The sequence below is a fragment of the Phascolarctos cinereus genome, unplaced genomic scaffold, assembly GCF_003287225.1.
Source record: "Phascolarctos cinereus isolate Bilbo 61053 unplaced genomic scaffold, phaCin_HiC Scaffold_5;HRSCAF=322, whole genome shotgun sequence".
NCBI lineage: Eukaryota > Metazoa > Chordata > Mammalia > Diprotodontia > Phascolarctidae > Phascolarctos > Phascolarctos cinereus.
In genome coordinates this window covers 155,411,468-155,432,607 of record NW_027555958.1, presented here as the reverse complement: position 1 = coordinate 155,432,607, position 21,140 = coordinate 155,411,468, and the positions used below count along the sequence as shown (strand labels likewise).

General features: G+C 38.2%; 1 protein-coding gene across 7 annotated transcripts in view; it reads left to right on the top strand.

Moving 5' to 3' along the window:
• Window positions 1-18,595, top strand: part of PRDM1 (PR/SET domain 1) — a 154,994-nt gene extending 136,399 nt beyond the window's left edge. For 5 of the 7 annotated variants that reach the window (XM_020976944.2, XM_020976945.2, XM_078155216.1 and 2 more), the window contains 5 exons: window positions 5,218-5,337; window positions 9,205-9,457; window positions 15,169-16,280; window positions 17,440-17,568; window positions 17,954-18,595. In XM_020976944.2, coding sequence (XP_020832603.1) covers window positions 5,218-5,337; window positions 9,205-9,457; window positions 15,169-16,280; window positions 17,440-17,568; window positions 17,954-18,529 — 2,190 coding nt within the window. In that variant the 3' untranslated portion in view covers window positions 18,530-18,595. Of the gene's footprint in view, window positions 1-5,217; window positions 5,338-6,731; window positions 7,760-7,839; window positions 8,549-9,204; window positions 9,458-15,168; window positions 16,281-17,439; window positions 17,569-17,953 lie in introns of those variants that run through there. The other 2 variants (XM_020976946.2, XM_078155215.1) reach the window with 2 other exon arrangements.
• The last annotated feature ends 2,545 nt before the right edge of the window (window positions 18,596-21,140 follow it).

Below are 21,140 nucleotides of genomic sequence, written 5' to 3'. Positions count from 1 at the left end.
GTTGAATCAATCAGGATACAAATTTCATATGTTCACTTACTCAGCAGCTGACTCCGGAATTTGTACTAGAATGATAGTCCTTGTTAAAAGAACAACAATTTTCAAAGGATGGGGAGAATTCAACAAGTTTAAGAACTAACGTTCATGATTAACAAAATGTGCAGGCTGGCATGGATCAGTTTGTCCTTAGTCATATGTCCGATGGGAATTTTTAAAAAACTTTTTTTTGCATTTAGTTTTAATCTAATTTATAAAGTCCTTTAAATGTTTTTATTTAAATAGTAGTAGATGTCAAATTACATGTTGTTTCTGATTCTGCTGACATACTAGATTTTTTTTCTATTTCCATGACTTTTTTTTTATTATGAATTCACATATATGTCAGCTCCTTTTTCATTTTTTAAAAAATGTTTCTGCTCTTGCCCTTGGTGATTGTAGATTTTATTTACCGTAATTACACATTTTAAAGAGTATTCTTCTTTCTTATTTCCACAGCTAAGTTTTTTAAATTTCATGTCAAAAAATATATTTATCTCCGTATACTAAATTCTTTACTTGTGTTCTTCCTTTTGTGGAAACTTGGTTGTCATTCCCTTTAAGCAATATTTTGTGAGCATTTTTTAAAATGTGAAAATAATAGTTTTGACATTTTATGTCTTTGAAAAACCTAGATTTTGAGTGTGCTTCTCTCTCAACTGGGGAAGCTCTTGTTCTGGGAAGTCCTAAAGCAATACTGTGATAAAAATCAGTCTGCTATAGGCCTATTTTAGCTGAAGTCCATTATTAACTTAAGCCATCTGAAAAAAGTATCTCACCAGAACATGCAATCCTGTGTTCTTGGGGATGGTCTTTTATTTTGGAGATGATACAGGGAGGCTGCTACTGTGTTTCCTTTAATACAAAGATAATTAAGGAGGAAACCATCTGAAAACATTTCCTTTCACTCCACCCCTTAAAAAAAAATCAGATGAATTACAGACTTTAGGTCTTGATCCGTCTGTAGAGTCCCAATTATCACAATGCAAGCAGTCTTAGGTCCAAAACAGAATTTTAATAGACTGAATCAGTTTTATGGGGAGGAGGGGGTGAGAGGGAACTAGTAATTTGTGATCTTAATGATTTAGGGTAAGTTTGACCACATCATGAATATACCTGTATAATACTGCTCTGCTTAAATACCATTGTTGTGGGGTTTTGTGTGTTGTGGAATAATGTATGTAAAGCACTTTAGAAACCATGAAGTTCTAAATAAATGTGTGCTTTTTAAAAAAAAAATCTACGTAGTCCCTTAAGGGAAAGATTTGCTTTTTCAGAACCCCTTTTTCTCTCCCTACTGCTAATGGATATGCATTAAATACCCCCTCTAGCTCAACCTCTCCCAAGTTTTTTAATTGCCTTGATTTTTTTGTAAAAGAAGAGGCTAAGGAGTCCTGTTTTTTGTCGAGAAGCCATGGGTGTCAGGCTATGCTCTGTGACCCAGTCCATTGACAGAGACGGATCTTCCAAAATGGTAGAGAGGTCGGTGCTGCTCATAAAGCATCCTGTGGACGGGCTTCTGTAGGGGTAGATGAAGCATAAGTGTTGAGCTTTTTGTCTTCTCACTGATATGTTTATAGAAGGCATGCAGCAGCCTTGCCCCAGCAGTAATTCATTAGGACCCTGGTCAGTTCCAATCATGTTTCCTTCCTGGGTTAGGTGAGCACTAGCATAAGTGGCCTTTTTTAGCACATGGGAATTCACCAGAGAGACAGTCTTTGTGCGGCTACTGCCAGTTCTGGGACAGTAAAGGGAATGTTGAAGGATGCCCATTTTCAGACCATTTGTAGATCTTGAATCATTATTGTTGCAGGAGAGAATTGTCTGATGAGGTTCTCTGTTTAGAAATCCAATGTTTATTTCATAAGGGGCAAAATTAATAATGTCACGTTTTATAAACATTGAAGTGCTGTTATCTTACAGGGATACCTCTGTGATTATAACTAGACAGAAGCTATCAGGGATCGTTTCCTTTCTGTCTGTGTCCCTCATTTTTAGATTGGCACAAAATAACTTCCTAATAAATATCTGTTGATTGCTTGATCTGCTGGTATCGTGAAAATATCCTATTTTAAAGCTGTAGCTTTCATGCTAGATGAAGGAATCCAGCTGATGATACATCTTAATATTACTTCTAAATGTGATAAGTTATTTCCTGCCTGTTTGAGAAAAACTTTTAACTTTCTAGCTAATAATAAGATGAATTGGTTTTTTGTTATTATGTAAGTACATCTATATGGGTAGATAAACAAGCCCCATCGCTGTATCTTAAACAGGCTTTTGTGAAGATAGAAGTGATATACAATGTATTCTAGATATGCCTCTTAATAGTTTGTACTATATCATAATTTGAATTGTCCCTTCTGGCCTCTTCAACTCCACTGTATAGAGCAAAGTTGCATTTATACCATAGGAACATATGAACTTCAAAAAGATATGATGGATCTAACATAAGGCCCTTATAATAAAAATTATTTTCCCTTGTAGTTTTGAGATCTTTAGATGTAAGCTTCATAGGCCTTAGAGCCGAATTACTTTTTATATGTCTGTTGCCTATCTCAACTGTATTGTCAACTCCTAAAGGGTAGGAATTAGGTTTTATTATCTCTTTATGTCCCCTATTTAGTACATATGTGTTACTAAGTAAATTTTTTGACTGGCACCTTCCCAATTAAAGAAAAGCAGTAATGCTTATGGGAAACAAGGTTCTAGCCTGTCACCTTGTATTTGGCCACAGGAAAACTGTATCTGATATTTTCATGATACGGCATGAATTTAGATGAGTTTTAATTCTGAAAAACAAGCACTGCTCATTCTGGTAGACCAAATGGCCACTAGGTGGAAAAGCACTGACCTCAATGTAATGTTGCTTGTTGGTAATCATGCACTGTCTCTCAAGACTGTTTAAAATTATAGTCTCCAGCAGACACAAAAGTTGGTGAACCAGTTGAGTGCCTCTCTTAAAATTACTACTTTAACATGGACATGTTGAAAAATCAGCTGTTAATTATTGGCTGACCAGCAAATGGCATTATTTGCTGTTCCTGTTTGGGCTTTTTAATGCTGTGTTATAATCAGTCAAATATAAGTGTCAGAAGATTTGCTACATCCTAAGAGCCAACGTGAATGTTTCAAGTTGACTGTTTCCAGGATGCTCTAGACAGTGAGAATTTCACTAGGCATACACAGACAGAATCATAGAATGCCAGGGCCTGAGGTACTTGAGAGATCACTAGTCCAACTTCCCTACTTCACAGGTGAGGAAACTGAGGCCTAGAGGGCCCAAGACTTTACTAATATCTTCCCATCAGTTGGGCTGTAGAGATTACCGATAATAATGAACCTTTATTGAAAGGTCAGATAAATGTAAATGAGGGCAGAGGAGGATGAAATGAACATCTGCCTTTTTCAGGCTCTGCCAGAAATGCAGAGAAGCGCCCAAAATAAAACTGGCCCAACAGCCTTGTTTCAGCTTGTGTTGGGTGTAGGAAATTTTTTTGCCCTTGCCTTCCTGCTCTCCCCCTCACCCCCCACTCCGGTGCCAGATGCCTTTAGATGCTTCACTGACTTTTATATCAACCGTTGTGCTCCTAATCACTTGCTGATATGAAATGGACATGAGCGGACTCCAAAAACACAGGATCTGCCAGAAGTTTGTCGGTCTCCTCTGTGGCTTAGCTCTTTGATTCCATAGAAGTTTCAGGTTCCTTTTCATTTGAAGTGGGGCTTAATGTATTGCTAGGAATTGCATGGAATAATTGTAACCATAGCCAGAAATTTACCATTCTTCATGAACTACCTGTAAATACTTTAGATGAAGCATATAGTTTTGTTCTATTGTTCAGTGTCATTTGACTAGCATAGGACATGAAGAAAGTATCTTGTTCACAGGCCCAAACAGAAACATTTACCTAAATCACTAAGAAGCATTATAAAAAAGAAAACTAAAAACAGTGTTACATTTTCTACTCTGTCAATCAATTCTAGTTAGAATTTAGTCAATTCTCCTGGCCACCCTAAAAGAGAAGAAAATCAAAGTTGGGGGGGGAGATGAAAAATACCGGTAACTCAGCAGAATGTTGTAAGTGACTACTCACAGATGAGTTCTTTTGAATGGTGATGAATTGCTTCCTGATTTGTGGTCGGTGAGTCTACCCTACTCAAAAGAAATTTACCATCAAGGAGGAACTGGCGTAATGTGTTTCTTTACCAAAGCCTTTTAGAAATATGGGCTATAGTAGATTTGCAGTCATTTCCTTATCTCAGGATCTTTGATGGGGGAGGGGCAGGGGGCACATAGAATGTTGTCCCCATGCCAGATCCACAAGACAACTGCTGATGAGGACTTCTGCCACTGTTCTGTGGAGAGAAGAGGCTGGCTGTCCTATCGCACATCTAGGGAAGAACAATTATTTGAAAGATATTCCTCCATCAGGGAACAGGAAACTATGATATACTTTATCAGGAATTAGTACAGTATAACAGTGAATTTATGGTTTTTAACCCTTTGAAGAATATGATTTTGTTTTCCAAGGCCAAAATTTCATTCCTCAAAAATGACATGATATTTAATGGTTTAATAGGTGAGAATTCTGAAAGGAAACATCAGCAGGCTGGAATGGTCTGATCTGTTTCTCTGTAGTATTAACTACTTATAACAGAGGATCTTCACCTGGGGTCTCTGAACATGTTCATATTTAGTGATTTGTAACTGCATTTGAACATAATCAGTTTCCTTTGCCATTCTATATATTTTATTTTGTGCATTTAAAAACAATATTCTGAGGTGTCCATGGGCCTCACCAGGAGTCAGAGTCCATGACAAAAAAGGTTAAGAACATCTAGTCTAAAATTATTTAGTTCTTATTCTAAAAAAGAAGCTGTTATCTTTTCTGTGTGAGTCTTAATTCTTCCCACCCCCATACTGAACAAAGGCTCCTAATTCAACAAGTGAAGATAATTTGAAAATGGAGTTTTATTGGTTTTTAAGTTTTGGGGAATACAGTTTTATTCAAATAATTATAGCTTGGTATCATTCTCTACTTACTCACTTCTGCCCCATTAGGAGGTTTTCTTTTTTACCTTATTGTGCTATCCTTTTATGAAAAACCAATTTGGTTGAAATAGGACTGTCATTTTGAAATGTAGGTTATAGGTTGTCTTATGTTCTTTCTCTTTTAGGTCATTGGAGTAATAAGCAAAGAATACATACCAAAAGGAACACGTTTTGGACCTTTGATAGGTGAAATCTATACCAATGATACAGTTCCCAAGAATGCCAACAGACAGTATTTTTGGCGGGTAAGGAAAAATTAAAATTCTATGTTAATTTAATAATTGAAAAAAAGCAAAACTAAAGACTCTAGCTCCCTTTCTCTGTGTGTGTCTGTGTCTGTGTCTTTCTGCTTGGGTGCTTATGTGCACTTGCTCACCTACAGATGAAACTTTATTCTCCCATGGGTGCACAGAATAAGAATTCTGAGTGGATGTTAAAGTAGCTGAGTAAGTTTCTTGGTCCTCTGGGGGGAAAAAAAAGGCCGTAGGTGGAGGAAAAGGAGATAACATGGACTATACTTGACTTGAATTTTTGCAACTCATAAGAGCTTCCTGATAGATGAAACAGTTTTGCTACTTGGTTCCACAGTAAATTCATTTGCATTTCTCTTCAAGGAGGGGGTAATGAGTCATTAAGCCTTTCAATTTCAGATATTCTTGAATTCTTACCAAAACTTTAATTCATTGGATAAACTCCAATCAATGAATTATATAATCTTGAAAACAAAACTTTTTCTTTAAGAAGTGTGGAAAGGCTAGTATGGAGAGAGGGGCAAGGGAAGGAGTGGTTCTTTAAAATAAATATGCTGTAATTGAGAATCTGGATTTCAGTTCATAAAGTTTATTTATGAATTCTTATGACCACATTCTTGTGACCATATGCATCATTTAGAATATTTTCATAAAGTCCCTGAAGACTTTGAAACCTGACCTAGAATATTTAGATAAAAAGATATTTTAAGGCAGTCTGGGTATACTAAGAACCCTGAATCACGAAAAAAAAATTATTGGGTTCCTTTCCTCAATCTACCACTGTTTATTTTGTGATTTCAGTTTCTCACACTTAGGAAGACCCATAAACCCATCACAACTTTTTCTTGAAGGAATGCTGTGATGATTAGGAGGGAAATCTTTTCTTAGGCATTTTTAATTCTTCTAAGGAAAAAGTTACTATGACTAAAAAGCAATGTTTTTAATTACTGATCTATAGGATATTTATCAGGCTCCTGTTTTTTTTTTAATTCATTTCCTTCTCTCATCCTATCTTTAATGTAAAACCACAATGTAGGGTTAAGGAAGCTGTGAATTTGAGAATCTTCTCTCAAGTTGTTCTTGAGAAATAGGTTAGGTTTTCCTCACCTAAGAATTTTTCTCTTTTTCCTTTGTTTTTTTTTACACCTTCTTATTCTCTCACTAACTTTAAGCTGTCTCCAATTTCTATTTCCACTTTGAACAAAAAAAGGTATTTAAATTGTCTTTCCAAAATATAAGCAATTTGCTTTATATATTTTAAATGCAAAATTATTTAATTATTCACAGTTTATGTACACATACACGTGTGTGTGTGTGTGTGTGTGTGTGTGTTCACGAAGGCTACAAGCTTTTCCTAGAAAAAAAGTGGGTGGGTTCTTTCGAGTTTATTGCCAGTAAGTCCCTCTTCAGTTAAAAGCAAACCATGGAGGTGTATAATTTCCTGGAGAGTGACTAAGTCTTCAATTAAGACCATCCGATGTATAAGCCTTTTTTTTTGTGCAAAGCTATCTTGAAAAAGGCAACAACAGCACCTTAGTTCTTGTGTCTTTCTGAAAATTCCTTAAGTCAGTAAGCCTCCATTTCCCCCAAAGATGTCCTTTCTAACCAAGGATTTGGATCAGTCTTGCACATGAAAAGGAAATTGTCAGAGATAACTTCCCACATATTATAAAAACTGTCCTGCTTTTGCTGGCAGGGATAGGAACATCTGCTGTATGAAGAAAAAAAAAGTTCCATGCAAATTACATAGTCAAAGAGGAGAAGGGATGTTAGAGTTGAGTAAACCACAGAGTGACATTATTTCTTGTAACCGTACTGTGAGTCAGCACATTTTTAATCTTCGTGATAATATATGGAAACACAAGATAGGGAAAGGCATTCATTTTAGCATTTGCTTTTATTTTATATTTTTGCGGGTGTGAGCCTGTGACTTCATGGCATCGTCATCTCCCTGTTTAAATGAGGGTACAGTAAATTGGGGAAAGCTGACTGGAAGGTGCATCGCCCTTAGCTTTAGAAAGCAGCTTCCGCCCGAAGCAAAGAGTGCAGAGCAATGGAACCCCATGTTCCTGGAAGTTTGCACATCAGAGTAAACAAACTTGAAGACTCCTCTTGATAGCAGAATTCACCCAGCCCTGTTCCATTTTCTCATAACAAAACACACCGCAAAATCTCTCACTAGCTTCTTTGATGAAGCCACATGTATTTCCCCCTTTACAATTTACAGGAAGTTACTCTTAAAAGAAAGTGATTCTGGTGTTTACTGCCTGTGTTAAAGAGACAGTTCCCTTTTTATTTTTGATAGCGTTAGAGAGACATAAGAAAGGCTTTATCCATATGCCCTATGGATACTCTTGGACTATGAACAGGATGAGGCTTCCTGGAGACCACACACCACAGATGATCAGAAAATCCGGTGAGATGAAGGAGAGGGAAGGGGCATCTCTAACAGGAATGTCCTATGGAAAAACGAGAGGTTTAGGTAGAAGGTTTGAGTGGCTGATTTGAGCAAGTGAGCTGCTTTGAGTTTTCTTTCTTATTCTTAACCCTCTACTCTTTAGTCTAATCACAATACATCTATTAATTACTCTGATGCTGGAAAAAGCTTTCTATTTTTTCATCCTACTTATCCTTCAACAAACTGCATTTTTTTTCTTCTCCAGCTGATAGGGAAAAGTGTGTGGTGGTTTATACTATTATCCCTTATAAAAGTAATAGAGTTTTCCTCTCTTCCTCCCCCCCTACCCTTTTTTTGTTTAAAAGAAAAGTACAGGTCCAAACATGTCCATTGAGAGGAAAAGTGACTTCTCTGTAGTAGACTGTCAAATTTTGGCTTCTGTCCAGGTCTTCACTTTGTTATGGCAGGTGAAGTTCACCTTTGCCCCACCCAGTGTTTCCACAAAAAGGCAAGGTTCCAAGTATTCATATGAGCAAGTGTTACTTTAGGACTTGTGGGGGGGTGGAGGATGTTTGCATAGTTTAAGGCTTTGGGCGGGGGTGGTTGGAAACTGCAAGTAAAGAGAGGCCCATAGAAAGAGCTGAGAACAGAACCAGGAGAACGTTGTACACAGTAACAGCAATATTGTTCGATGAAAAACTGAATGACTTAGCTATTCTCAGCAATACAATGATCCAAGACAATCTCAAAGGACCAACGATGAAGCTTACTATCCGCCTCCAGAGAAAGAACTGATATATTCATTGAGTATTGACTGAAGCATGCTATTTTTCACTTTCTTTTTCTTTTATTTGAGTCTTATACAAAATGATTAATATGGAAATGTTTTACATAATTGCACATATGTAACCTATATCTGATTGCTTAATATGAGGGGGGAGACTGATAGAATTTGGGGCTCAAAAATTTTAATAAAAATGTTTGTTTTAAATTGAAAGAAAAGGAAAAAAAAAGCTGAGACTCGGGTTTGACACAGCCTGCTCTTACACCTGGGTGACTCAAAGTCAGCACACAATCAGAACTGGAGTTAGGAGTATTACTCATTTGCCATTCTAACGCTTTTAAGAGCGCTCTGAGAGTCAGAGGCAGCCCTGCCCCTTCCTTCCATGAAACTGTGTTTCGGTCTTGGTTTTTTTTCCTCAGCATTACAAATTAACCAAAATGGAAAAGGTAAAGAGAGAGAGAAATGCCACCTCTCACTGGTAACTCCCTTATTCTGCTAAATCTAGAATACTCTGATTTTATTGAACTTTGTAACAAGAGAGTTGGGGAAGGGGGAGCACACGTTGGTCTCTTCCCTTCATCTCCATGCTTGTGTTGTGCCAAAGGAAGGGAGAATTAAATAAGCTTCTGTCATTTCAGGAATTATTTTTCCAATGGTGCTGTCTTCTGTTTTCCTCCAGATCTATTCTGATGGGGAACTTCACCACTTCATCGATGGCTTTAATGAGGAAAAAAGCAACTGGATGCGTTATGTGAACCCTGCTCACTCTGTTCAGGAGCAGAATTTGGCTGCATGTCAGAATGGAATGAACATCTATTTCTACACTATTAAGCCAATCCCTGCCAACCAGGAACTTCTTGTGTGGTATTGTCGGGACTTTGCAGAAAGACTCCACTATCCTCCCTCCGGAGAGCTGATGAAGATGGACCTCAGTAAGTGAATTAGAATTTAAAAAAAAAAGAATGCTAGTAATGTCTGTTCTGTCTGTACAATCTGATAATATGGTGGTTAATTATATGGCTATATCAACTGTTGCTCCAGAGTAGGTGGTTTGGATCAGAAAGAGGGGAATTGCTTCCTTCTTTTTCCTTCCTTTGCCTTCTCTCTTTTTACATTCCATTTGCCTATCCAAAGGGCACTTTTTAATAATTTTAAGCATTGCTTCTTGAGAGCTGAATTTATAAAGCTGTAGGGAGAAAAGTGACTTAGAATTGGCACCACTTTTTTTAAAAAAAGTACAACAGGCCTGAAACCATTGAACAAATCAGTTACTGTTGTCTCTTTGTGCTGCTAAGAAATGGATCTCATATTGTACCAAGTCAACTGCCAACTACAAAACCACCGTCAGTCAAGAGATAGCATAAGAATAAATACTCTATGCCATCCCAGGCTTCTTCTAGAAACAATAAGCAACTAGCTCTCCTGAAAGACTATTCTAAGTGAATGTTCTGAAGATTTCATGGCTAACTTCCTTCCTTATGGTAAAATCTAATTATCTGATCTCTTAATCTGTTTGACAGTAGCTGCATATCACTTTATCTAACAGATTCTCAGTTCCTCAGTCAGGTTTATAGTGTAGGCTTTCACTTTTTTATTTAAGTAAAATTATCTGGCCTGGACCTGGTAACCAAACCCCTTCTGCCCCTACCTGCTACAAAAGGTCTTATTTGTATAACTGATTTGGTCCATTCTTGGGTAGTCTTCCAATAGGTCAGAAAATTCTTAATCTTTTGTTGTGTGATGAAATCCACAGAAATCTGCCATTTTTTAAACAGCAAAATATTTGTCATTTTGCTCCCTAAGTCAGACAGGGCCAATTAATTTCAAGGATAGATCATGTTCCTGAATCACTTGGATTTGACTGTTCATTTTCTTTTTTAATGAGAAATGTCAACAAAACTTAACCACAGTATGGTTTTCAAGGCAGAGGATTGATTTATTTAGATGAAAATCCTGGCTTTGCCCCTCGTAGCTGTGTGAACTTGGGTCTGTGTAAGTAACTTAACTTTGCTGGGCCTCAGTGTCCTTATCGTTTAATATAGGTGGCTGATCTCAGTTAACTTCTAAGACACTTACCATCTCTTAGTATATGATCCTATGAAATCATATTCTTGCTTTTGGGACACAAATGCACAAACTAGCTAATTCTAGGAGCTGATCTTCATTAGAGATAAATTACTAACTATACTGCTTCAGAAATGAAGTTTCTGGGGCACCTAGGTGGCGCAGTGGATAGAGCACCGGCCCTGGATTCAGGAGGACCTGAGTTCAAATTTGGCCTCAGACACATAACACTTACTAGATGTGTGACCCTGGGCAAGTCACTTAACCCCATTGCCTAAAACAACAACAAAAAAAAAGAAAAAGAAAAGAAATGAAGTTTCTGATGTGAGCATGTCAATGTAATTCTTGAGAATGTGCAAAATTAGGCTGATCTTTGGAATAAAAAAGTGTAAAGCATCTCCATGTTACTTTCAAGTATCATCCCACTCATTTAGAAGAGTCTTCTGTGAGTTTCATGTTGTCATGGCCCTGTTTGTTTGTTGGTTTTTTCAGGTAGGCTAGGGGATCTCCGAATGTTCAGAAATAATTCTGTTCTCAACACTGAACCTCTGAGGAGTAATTTAGTTTTGCTTGTTCCTCTGGCAGTTACCCAGAATTAATTTCTCAGTCCTTGCCAGTGTGTAACTCCTTAACCTTTGTAAGCGTTTTCACATACAATTCAGTATCCTCTTATTTCAATGGGCGAGAGTGAGTAAATCTCAGACCATTTGGATGGAAACACCAGTGGGATTCCTGCAGCTTTGTAATCATTGGTTAAATCAGAGCAGTTCTAATGACTTGTTAAAAAAAAACCCACTAGGCCTCTCTTCCTGAGTCATTGGTTCTTTTTCCTGCTTTTCTTTTCTACTTTGCCAAGTGAGAAAGCCTTCCTCTCAAATGAAATAATTTCCTCTTGCATCCTAAAATTGTCAAGATACACACAGAATTTTCAGATCCATGTTATCAGACAGAATCCATTTTTTGTTAGAAATGCTTTTACTGCCCCTCAGGGACCTTTTGTTTAAGTAGATCCTTTTTCTCTAGGTCCCCTTACACAATAGAAGAATAACATTTTCAGGTATCACTTTCCATTAAGGTTCAGAGCAGCTGTTGTTTAGCAGTTTTTGAGTTACAACAACTAGTCACCCTTAAAGAGGGTTCTTATTGCCTGTTGTGAAATCAGTTGTCTTAGGTGTGGTGGTTGATGATTGAGACTGTTGATCAGGAAAATTTCCACTATTTCATCAGTCCTAATAAGTAGATTATGCCTCTGACTGGTGAGCTGTATTCAGTTTCCAAACTTAAAGCACAATGCATGTCTGTGCCAGACTCCCACTGGGGGCTTGCGGGATATTCGTGGATAATAATGATGATTTAATTAATAGAGATCGAGAGGGTAGAAAAAAAGAGCTTTGATAGGGTAATAGCTAGATTTTAAAATCTTAGTTACTGGATTTTTTTCCTTTTTAGAAGAGAGAACATGATTTTAAATGTGAATCAGAATGTAGATTAATTTATATCCCTCCTTCTTTCTCTGCTTCTGCCCAAGGGGGAAAAAGTTATTTGGCACATACACAAAAAAAAGAGGAGACATAGACCATCTAGAAAATAGATGACCAAATTATAGACTTCTAAATGTTAGTTTGCTTTCTCAGTTTCAGTTGAAAACATGCTTTATTTTACCTTCTGCAGAACTTCTAGGTTCTCTTGCTTTTAACCTTAGAGGCTCTTATTATAGACTGAAAATGTGAATCGGCATAATTAAGCCATTGAAGGCCTCCAGGAGCATTTTACTCTTGAAATGACTTCGGTCCGCCTACAGCCATTTAAGATTTAAGAACAAAACATCTTTTTTTTTCTTAATTCTTTTTTTTAATGTTAAGTTGTTACTGAGTGGAAGAATTAGAAATAACAGAACTACTGATTACTCAGCAGGTGCTGAAGGATAATTTACCATGTATAAATACACAAATGTACATGTTTTTTGTTTTTAGTTCTCCCTTCAAAAGTACTCCCATAGAACATTCTAATTAGTCTCTTGTCCTAGGTTGAAGCAGCCTTTTCCAGGCATGGTTTACTAAAGTTCTGGTATTGATAAATATTAATAACTTTGGGGTTTGGAAACCAGGGAAGTAAAAAATATTCCAGCCTTACATATTGACTTTCTGAACAATCTTGGTAAGGGTTTTTTTTCCCTTTTTTTTGCTAAGGTGGAAAAATTGTTCTAATTGGTAAGCATCTGTTTTGTGCTCCGTAGAATAGGAATAGCATAAAATGGTACTTTACAAAAGAAAATTTTCACTTATCTTTTTCATGGGAATTTTATTGCTTGGAATTATTAACCTAGTATTAGAATCTGATTTTCTTTCAAGAGTCTGAAAAAAGTATAACTCTTCTACGTGCTTAATGGTCATGAAACTGGTTTTGTTTTAGTTTATTAAGTTAGTAATGCTGTATACTCAGTAGTCACAATTGAGCATATAATAGAAAACTCAGTGCCATGAAAACTAGGAAGTACTATGGATTGGTTTCATCTGGTGTCTTGACGTAGTCACCTCCATCATACTGAAATTGATCAAGAAGAAGGCTTCTTGAGATGCCTGGAGAAAATTATGACAATTAAATTTGATCTCTCAAGTGAAGATAGTAGATTGTTATACCTGTACCTTCATTTTGTTAATGAAGGGGTTTGGGGGAATTGGTGAATGAGGATGGGAAGTGAGGTAGCCTTTTCTAAGGACTCTTCCCACCAAGCATTCCACTTCATCTTAGTTAAATTCCTTTCCTTAGCAGTGAGGAGGCTCCCCTATCAGTTTTCCAGGTTAGCTGTCTCTTCCTCTACCGTTTTAGCTTTAAAAAACAAAAGTGACAATTTGAACTTCCTGCCTCCCAGGCCCCACTGAAAGACTGATATTGGTCTGATAAGGTGATATTTATTTTGGTCTAGTGGCTTCAGAAACCCTTGTCCCTCCACAGGCTTTCTATCAATCCCCACTGATCAGCACCTTTCCTGATAAGTGTCCCCTCTCCCTGTTTATTCTGGGCTGCCTGCTCAGTGAGGAGCAGCTGATAATAGCTAGTTGAGATAACATTCTCCGAGGGATTCTTTAAGATGGAAGAGAATTTTTCTTAAACCTGGTGGCCTGGAGTGTACTGATTTAGAAAGTAAAGTTTCTAGCATTCTGTATCGTTAATTTCTGGGCCTACCAGATTTTCAGGTATGAGATTGACTTTTTTTCCTCAGATAAATGAAGCAGATAATTTTTTAAAAGTTATTTTCCCAAATGTTTCTTTAATTACACTTTTTGAAAGCTTATCCTTTTAAAGATTGTTGGGAAAATGATGGTACCCAACCAGTTGTCATCAAACTCTACTTTTAAACTCTGGAAAATTAGACTGAAGCATGCCTCCATGCTACTTCCAAAGGTCATTCTGTTTTCTTTGCTCTGTGTGTTCCCATTTATAGCTTTCCACATCATAGCTGCTTTGTAGATGGTAGTACAATATTGTGAATAGTAGTCAGGTATCCGTAGCTCAAAAAAAAGGTTTCCAAATGCAGATTTTCAGTATTTCGAGTCTGTTAGAGGTTAGGGTAGACTGAGTCCCATGAATTTGGTTTTCTTTGCCTTGACCTATTGTCTTGTGCAGGAGTTTGGTATTTTGTAACTCTTCTTCCTTGTTGTTCATCTTCCTAAATAGTGTATTTACTGAGTAATGCTATGCTTACTGGTATAGAATACCTTCTCTTAGAAAAAAAAAAGGCTTTCATCCGAGCTGCTTATGTTTTCTTTGGGACTGTAAGTAATTGAACTGGCTGGTGGAGCACATGTTGTGGTTTGGCAAAGGTTAATCTGTCACGCCTTATGATTCCAGGGGACAACATTTTTGGGAGCCAAGTTTTACTGGGCAAAACCTGGCTAAATTTTCATATTGTGAGCAAGTGGTTTGAGGAGGGCATTGACTGGATGTTTTCCTTTAGTTTACTAAATCACCCACACATAGGCATTTATTTAATCAAATTCATATTAAAAAATTGATGTAAAATTAATGACTGATGCTACTCAAAACAGTTTTAATCTGACTGATCTAGCTCATTGTGCATGCTAATTTCCTTTAGGTGAAATGTGAACCATCAGTATGACTATTTTATTAGCTTCTGACACCTCGTGGTATTTTTCCACCCCATTTTAATAGAAGCTATCTGTTCTGGCAAGTTTGATCTTTTGCTTGAATAGCACTTTTCACATTCTATGTTCCTTAACAATGGAAACAAAATAATTCAAACAATACCCCTTTTATGATAGATGATAGGTAAGTACTCTCTCTTTCCCCATTTTGAAGGGGAAAGAAATGAGATACAATAAGTTTTTAATGGTTTGCCTAGAGCCATCTCCAGAGGTGATAGCCAAACCCCTGAATGAGTCCCCAGGACGTTTATCCTCGGTGTATGGGTCAGTGGTCCCTCTCCTTTGACTCAGTTTTCTCAAGCAAACTGTGACACACAGAAAAATCTCAAAACAGGAAAGTTCTCTCCGCTTTAGCAGTGGTGTGCCATTTTCTCACATCCCTTTAAGTAACTGCGTATTCTTCTTTATTTCAGTTCAAACACACATCAGTCCAAAGCAACAAAGCCCTGAGAAAAATGAACTTTGCCCCAAAAGCGTCCCAAAGAGAGAGCACAGTGTGAAAGAAATTCTGAAAAATGATTCCAGCCATTCAAAAGGAAAGAGCTTCTTCCATGCTAACATTTCACCCATCACTCCAGAAAAGGACATGGATGACTTGAGGAAAAACTGCAGCCCTGAAAGGCCTATATGCCCTCGGGTTATCTACCCAATCCGAGTTCCCCATGCAGAAGACTTGTTGAAAGCTTCTCTGACCTACAGGATGGAGAGACCTACTTACATTACTCACTCCCCCATCCCATCATCCACCACTCCTAGCCCCTCAGCAATAAGCAGCCCAGACCAAAGTTTGAAAAGCTCCAGCCCTCATGGGAGCCTGGGGGACACGGTTTCACCTTTGGCTCCCACTTCTCAAGAACATCGAGACTCTTACCCTTACTTGAATACACACTATGGCACAGAAGGATTGGGATCTTACCCTGGCTATATACCACCTAGTCATCTTTCTCCAGCTTTCTTCCCCTCTTACAATACTCATTATCCCAAATTGCTTTTGCCTCCGTACGGTATGAGCTGTAATAGCCTGAGTACTGTAAACAATTTAAACGGCATCAACAACTTCAGTCTCTTTCCACGGTTATATCCAGTCTATGGTAACATACTCAGTGGAGGAGGCAACTTGCCTCAGACCATGTTCAACTCCGCTACTCTTCCACATTCATTGCCCTCTGAAGGATCCCGGAGATTGCTACAACCAGAGCACCCCAGAGATGTTCTCGTACCTGCACCCCACAGTGCCTTTTCTGTCACCAGCGCAGCCACCAGCATGAAAGACAAGCCATGTAGCCCAACGAGTGGGTCCCCGACTGCTGGCACAGCTGCCACGTCTGAACACATGATGCAACCTAAAGCTACCTCAGCCATGTTGGCAGCCAACAGCAGTGAAGAAGCCATGAATCTCATTAAAAGTAAGAGAAATATGACTGGTTACAAAACACTTCCATATCCACTGAAGAAACAGAATGGAAAGATAAAGTACGAGTGTAACGTTTGTTCTAAGACTTTTGGGCAACTCTCAAACCTGAAGGTAGGTATTGAAAATCAAATTACTGACTTCTGTTTGGGCGCACATACATACATGCATGCATGCACACATGTGGTTTTGTATTTCCCTGTCATTTTATAAAAGGTCATGTTTTTACAACTGTGTGGAAAAAGAGTTCTGACCTTTTTTTTTTTTTTAGGCAATGGGGTTAAGTGACTTGCCCAGGATCACACAGCTAGTAAGTGTTATGTGTCTGAGGCCAGATTTGAACTCAGGTCCTCCTGAATCCAGGGCCAGTGCTCTATCCACTGCGCCATCTAACTGCCCCAGGAAAAAGTTCTGTGACCAGAATTCTAGTCTGGGTCCCGCCACTCATTATACGGCTGGGTAACCTTGGGTCAAGTCCATTTCACCCTTATATATCTCAATTTTAAAATTTTTAAAATGGGGATGATACTTGTATGAATACCTACCCCATAGGGTCATTGTGAAGATAGTACTTCATAAATTATGTGGCATCACATAAATATGAGCTACTACTGTTGTTATCATTATGATTCAACAGTAATAATTTTGCTTGTAAGAATAGTAAAAAGAATCTCCTTCATTTGTTCTCTTGAGACATTTGTATCTTAGATGTTTCCAACCAAAAGGCTCAAAGACATTGTGGTCTTAAAAGTCACTAAACTGTGCATACCCTTTGACTCAGCCATGCCACCACTAGTTCTACACTCCAAAGACATCAAAGAAAGATGAAAAGGACCCATATTGTACAAAAATGTTTGTAGCAGTTCTTTTCCTAATAGCCCAAACTAGAGACTAAACAGGGTGCACACATATTGGGGAATGTCTAAACAAAGTATGATACATGGATGTAATGGAGTATTATTGTTCCGTAAGAGATGAGAAAATGAGCACTTTGCGACATCACTGGATAGGCCTATATAAATTGATGCAAAATGAAGTGAACAGGGGGCAGCTAGGTGGCGCAGTGGATAGAACACTGTCCCTGGATTCAGGAGGACCTGAGTTCAAATTCAGCCTCAGTCACATAGCACTTACTAGCTGGGCAAGTCACTTAACCCTATTGCCTAGCCAAAAAAAAAAAAAGTGAAGTGAACAGAACCAACAGGACATTTGATAAGATAACATCATGATTACAAAGAAACAATATGATCCTAATGTTGGTTTATGTTCTTAGGTCCACCTCAGAGTGCACAGTGGAGAGCGACCATTCAAATGTCAAACTTGCAATAAGGGCTTCACTCAGCTTGCCCACCTGCAGAAACACTACCTGGTCCACACTGGAGAAAAGCCTCATGAATGTCAGGTGGGTAAACAACTCCTGGGGAACATTTTTAAGCTGGTCAGAAATCTGTCCGATCAGTTCCTAGCATGCCCAGTAGAGTCTGCAGCTTCATGCCAAAACAGGTGGTTCCTCTTACACCCTGATTGACTGCTGCTGTGTGCTATAGCCTGTCCTATAATCTGCAAGCAAACAGGCAGACCTAGTGTCCAGTGGGTGGAAGAGGGACAGGGAAATGAGCCACCACCTCCTGTGGGTTGTGCCCACACAGCCCTACTTGCTTAATAGCCTTCATGTTGCTTCTCACCTCCCAAGTTGTTGCAGGCTGTCTTCACGTTGAACCCCTCCCTTTTGCAGCTTTTAATTTTTTGATATTCCTGTCTCCTCTCCCGTCTGTCCTTAAATGTAGGTTTGTCACAAGCGATTCAGCAGCACCAGCAATCTTAAGACCCACCTGCGACTTCACTCCGGAGAGAAGCCGTACCAGTGTAAACTGTGCCCGGCCAAGTTCACCCAGTTTGTACACCTGAAACTCCACAAGCGCCTTCACACCCGGGAGAGGCCGCACAAGTGCGCTCAGTGCCACAAGAGCTACATCCACCTCTGCAGTCTCAAGGTTCACCTACATGGTTATTGCCCCCTCGATCCAACTTCTGGCCTGTCCCTGGAGGACCTGACCCGAATCAATGAAGAGATAGAAAAGTTTGACATCAGTGACAATGCAGACCGACTAGAAGACACAGAGGATGGTACTGATATGACCTCTGTGGTGGAGAAAGAGATCCTGGCTTTGCTCAGAAGAGAGATGGAAGGAGCCAACCTGAAAATGTCTTTGCAAAGGAGCATGGGAAATGGACTAATCTCCTCAGGGTGTAACTTTTACGAGTCATCAGACCCATCCCTTATGAAGTTGCCTCACAGTCACCCACTACCTCTGTTACCCGTAAAGGTCAAACAAGAAACAGTTGAACCAATGGATGCTTAAGACTTTCAGGAAATGAAAGAAGTGATTTATGTGTGTGTGTGTGTATATATATATATATATATATATATCTATATATATCTATATATATATAATATATATATATATATATATATATATATATATATATATATATAAATTTTAATTTATGACTTGGCAAGTCAGGATGCCTGTAGCAAATTGTTTATACGTTGATTCCAATGCTGCAAAGCTTTCCTGACATCACAGATGAGTTCCCTCACTTTTCTTCCAATTCAGAGAAGGAACTCTGAAGTTATTGTAATCTCAGGGTATAAAGAAAAAAAAGACTTATATGTATACGTATTATATATACATACATACATATATATATATATATTTGACTGTGTTTTGAATATGTTTGTAAGTATGTTTGCATAGCCTTTCCCATTACTAAGACAATGTCCTATCTATAATTATTTTTCAATGATAGTACTTTATAATTTATTATGCAACTTATCATTCTAAAAGCAATAATTAGAAAATGTTTACAATGACTGGAAAAATCATTGTAATTTGAGTATAAATGTTTATTTTTTTTTTGTCTTGTGGCCATTCTTTGTAGATAATTTCTGCACATCTGTCTAAATTAAGGTGAAGTTGAGATTGGAAAAACAAAAATACATTACTCCAGTCAATATGCCTACATACTAAAGGTTTGAAAATGAGGTTTTGTATTGCCAAGGGTGGATGTGTCGAATCATACTTGAGATCATTTAGTTTGAACAACATCACGTAACTTGGGGGCAGATGTGCAGAATTACCCAGTAATAATTTGGATAGTGGCAATATGGAAAGGAATCCCATGCCTGCCCCTCTGTAGGTAGTCCAGACATTTTTTCCCTACTTAACAGCTCTGCCCAGAAAGGTAACCTGACAAGAAGGCTGTGCCAACCTGACTCTTATACCAATGAGCCCGGGTGGCTGTTATTGGTTGGTTGTTTGAGTTTGGTTTTTGTTGTTTTTTTTTTCTAAAAGCAATACAAAACCCCAAAGTCACCCCAAAGATCCATCACAAACTGCCATATGACTTTGCCATCCCAATGTAGCGACCGAAAATGTGAAGATGATCAAATGTCATGTTTAAAACCACTGTCAAAAGCACAAGTGGTTGTGTGTGTGTGTGTGTGTGTGTGTGTGTGTGTGTTGTGTATGTTTGTTTTTTCGGGTTATAGTTTGGGATGTTTTGTGTGTATGATGTATGTTTTAATTTCTAGATGTCAGAATTGCACAAAAATGGTGCTTTCCCAGAAAGGCATTTTGGGGTAGAAAGGCTCAGTCCGCATTTTGAAAAACTAAGCAAACAAACAAACAAAAATCAAAACGGGTATTTTCTCATTATCTCTGGGTGGAAGTGGGTGATGAACATTCCTGTTCCAGCACATCAATTTTGTTTTGTTTTCTGTAAGACTCAGATTTTCCTCAGTATTTGCATTTGTACATTTTGTGGTTAATTTAATTGAAGATGAAAAGGGCATTGCAAAGTTATTCAACAACAATTACCTCATTGAGTGTGTCCAGTAGTGCAGGAAATGCTGTTTTATCTAATGCTTTGCTACTTTAGAGAAGAAACTGAGTGTGCGCAGAAAACTTAGAATGTGGTGTTTTGGTTTTTTAAGTTTCCCTCTATCTCCTTAAAATTTAAAAAGCATCTTACTGAAAGACTGGGGCCAGAAACAGAGGTGGGGATGGGGTAGGGAGAGAACCATGAGTATAGGGTCAGTTAAGTACATGTTGTACTCCTTTTATGTGCAAGGCACTGTGGTGAATACATGGATAATGTATTAGAAAAGTACATGTCTTCAAGGAATTTAAAATCTAGTCAGGGAGACAACATAGTACACATAAAAACAGAACTACCAATGGGGCCCGGAAATTCAGGAAAGAGAGAGGACACCACCACACCTCCTACTCTGTAGCAATGCCACAGGCTACACCTGAGTGGTCGGCCAGATGAAGACGATCACAACGGGCTATTGCGCATGAGTGTTATTTTTTTTCCTCAAATTTGCTAAGCCCAAAGATCTCATGTTGGCATTCAAGGTATAGCAAAGAATGGTGTATATTTATACATTTTATTTATACCACTATGCTATATGTGTATATATACTTATGTCACATTGTGAGCCAAACCATGTAATAGAACCTAATTTCCATAAAAGAGGAAAATCAAGCCTTTTCAGAGGACTTTGCATCACACCTGATGACCTCAAACCCAGGATGATGATGTGTTGGGCATTTGGAAGAATCTTAATGTGCTTATGTGTATGCTCCCTTTCTGTAGGTTATAAGGTCCAACGATGAAGACCCCAAAACCTTGACAGAAAAGGGAAATAAAAATCCTACCCTACATATGGTAACACCCCAAAGACCAGCGGATATGAATAGAATAAATAATCTTTGAGTGTCAGGGACAGCGTAATAGAGCTTTATTTCATTTTGCCACATCTGAATTATGTGGTCACACCCAGTGTCAGAAGCAGATCCCATTATTACACCCATTACCACTCAGTGTACATTGTCTTTATGTCCTTACTACTTAATAGGTCTCTGATCAGACCATTTTATAAGTTACAGGATTTTATGATGGAAATAA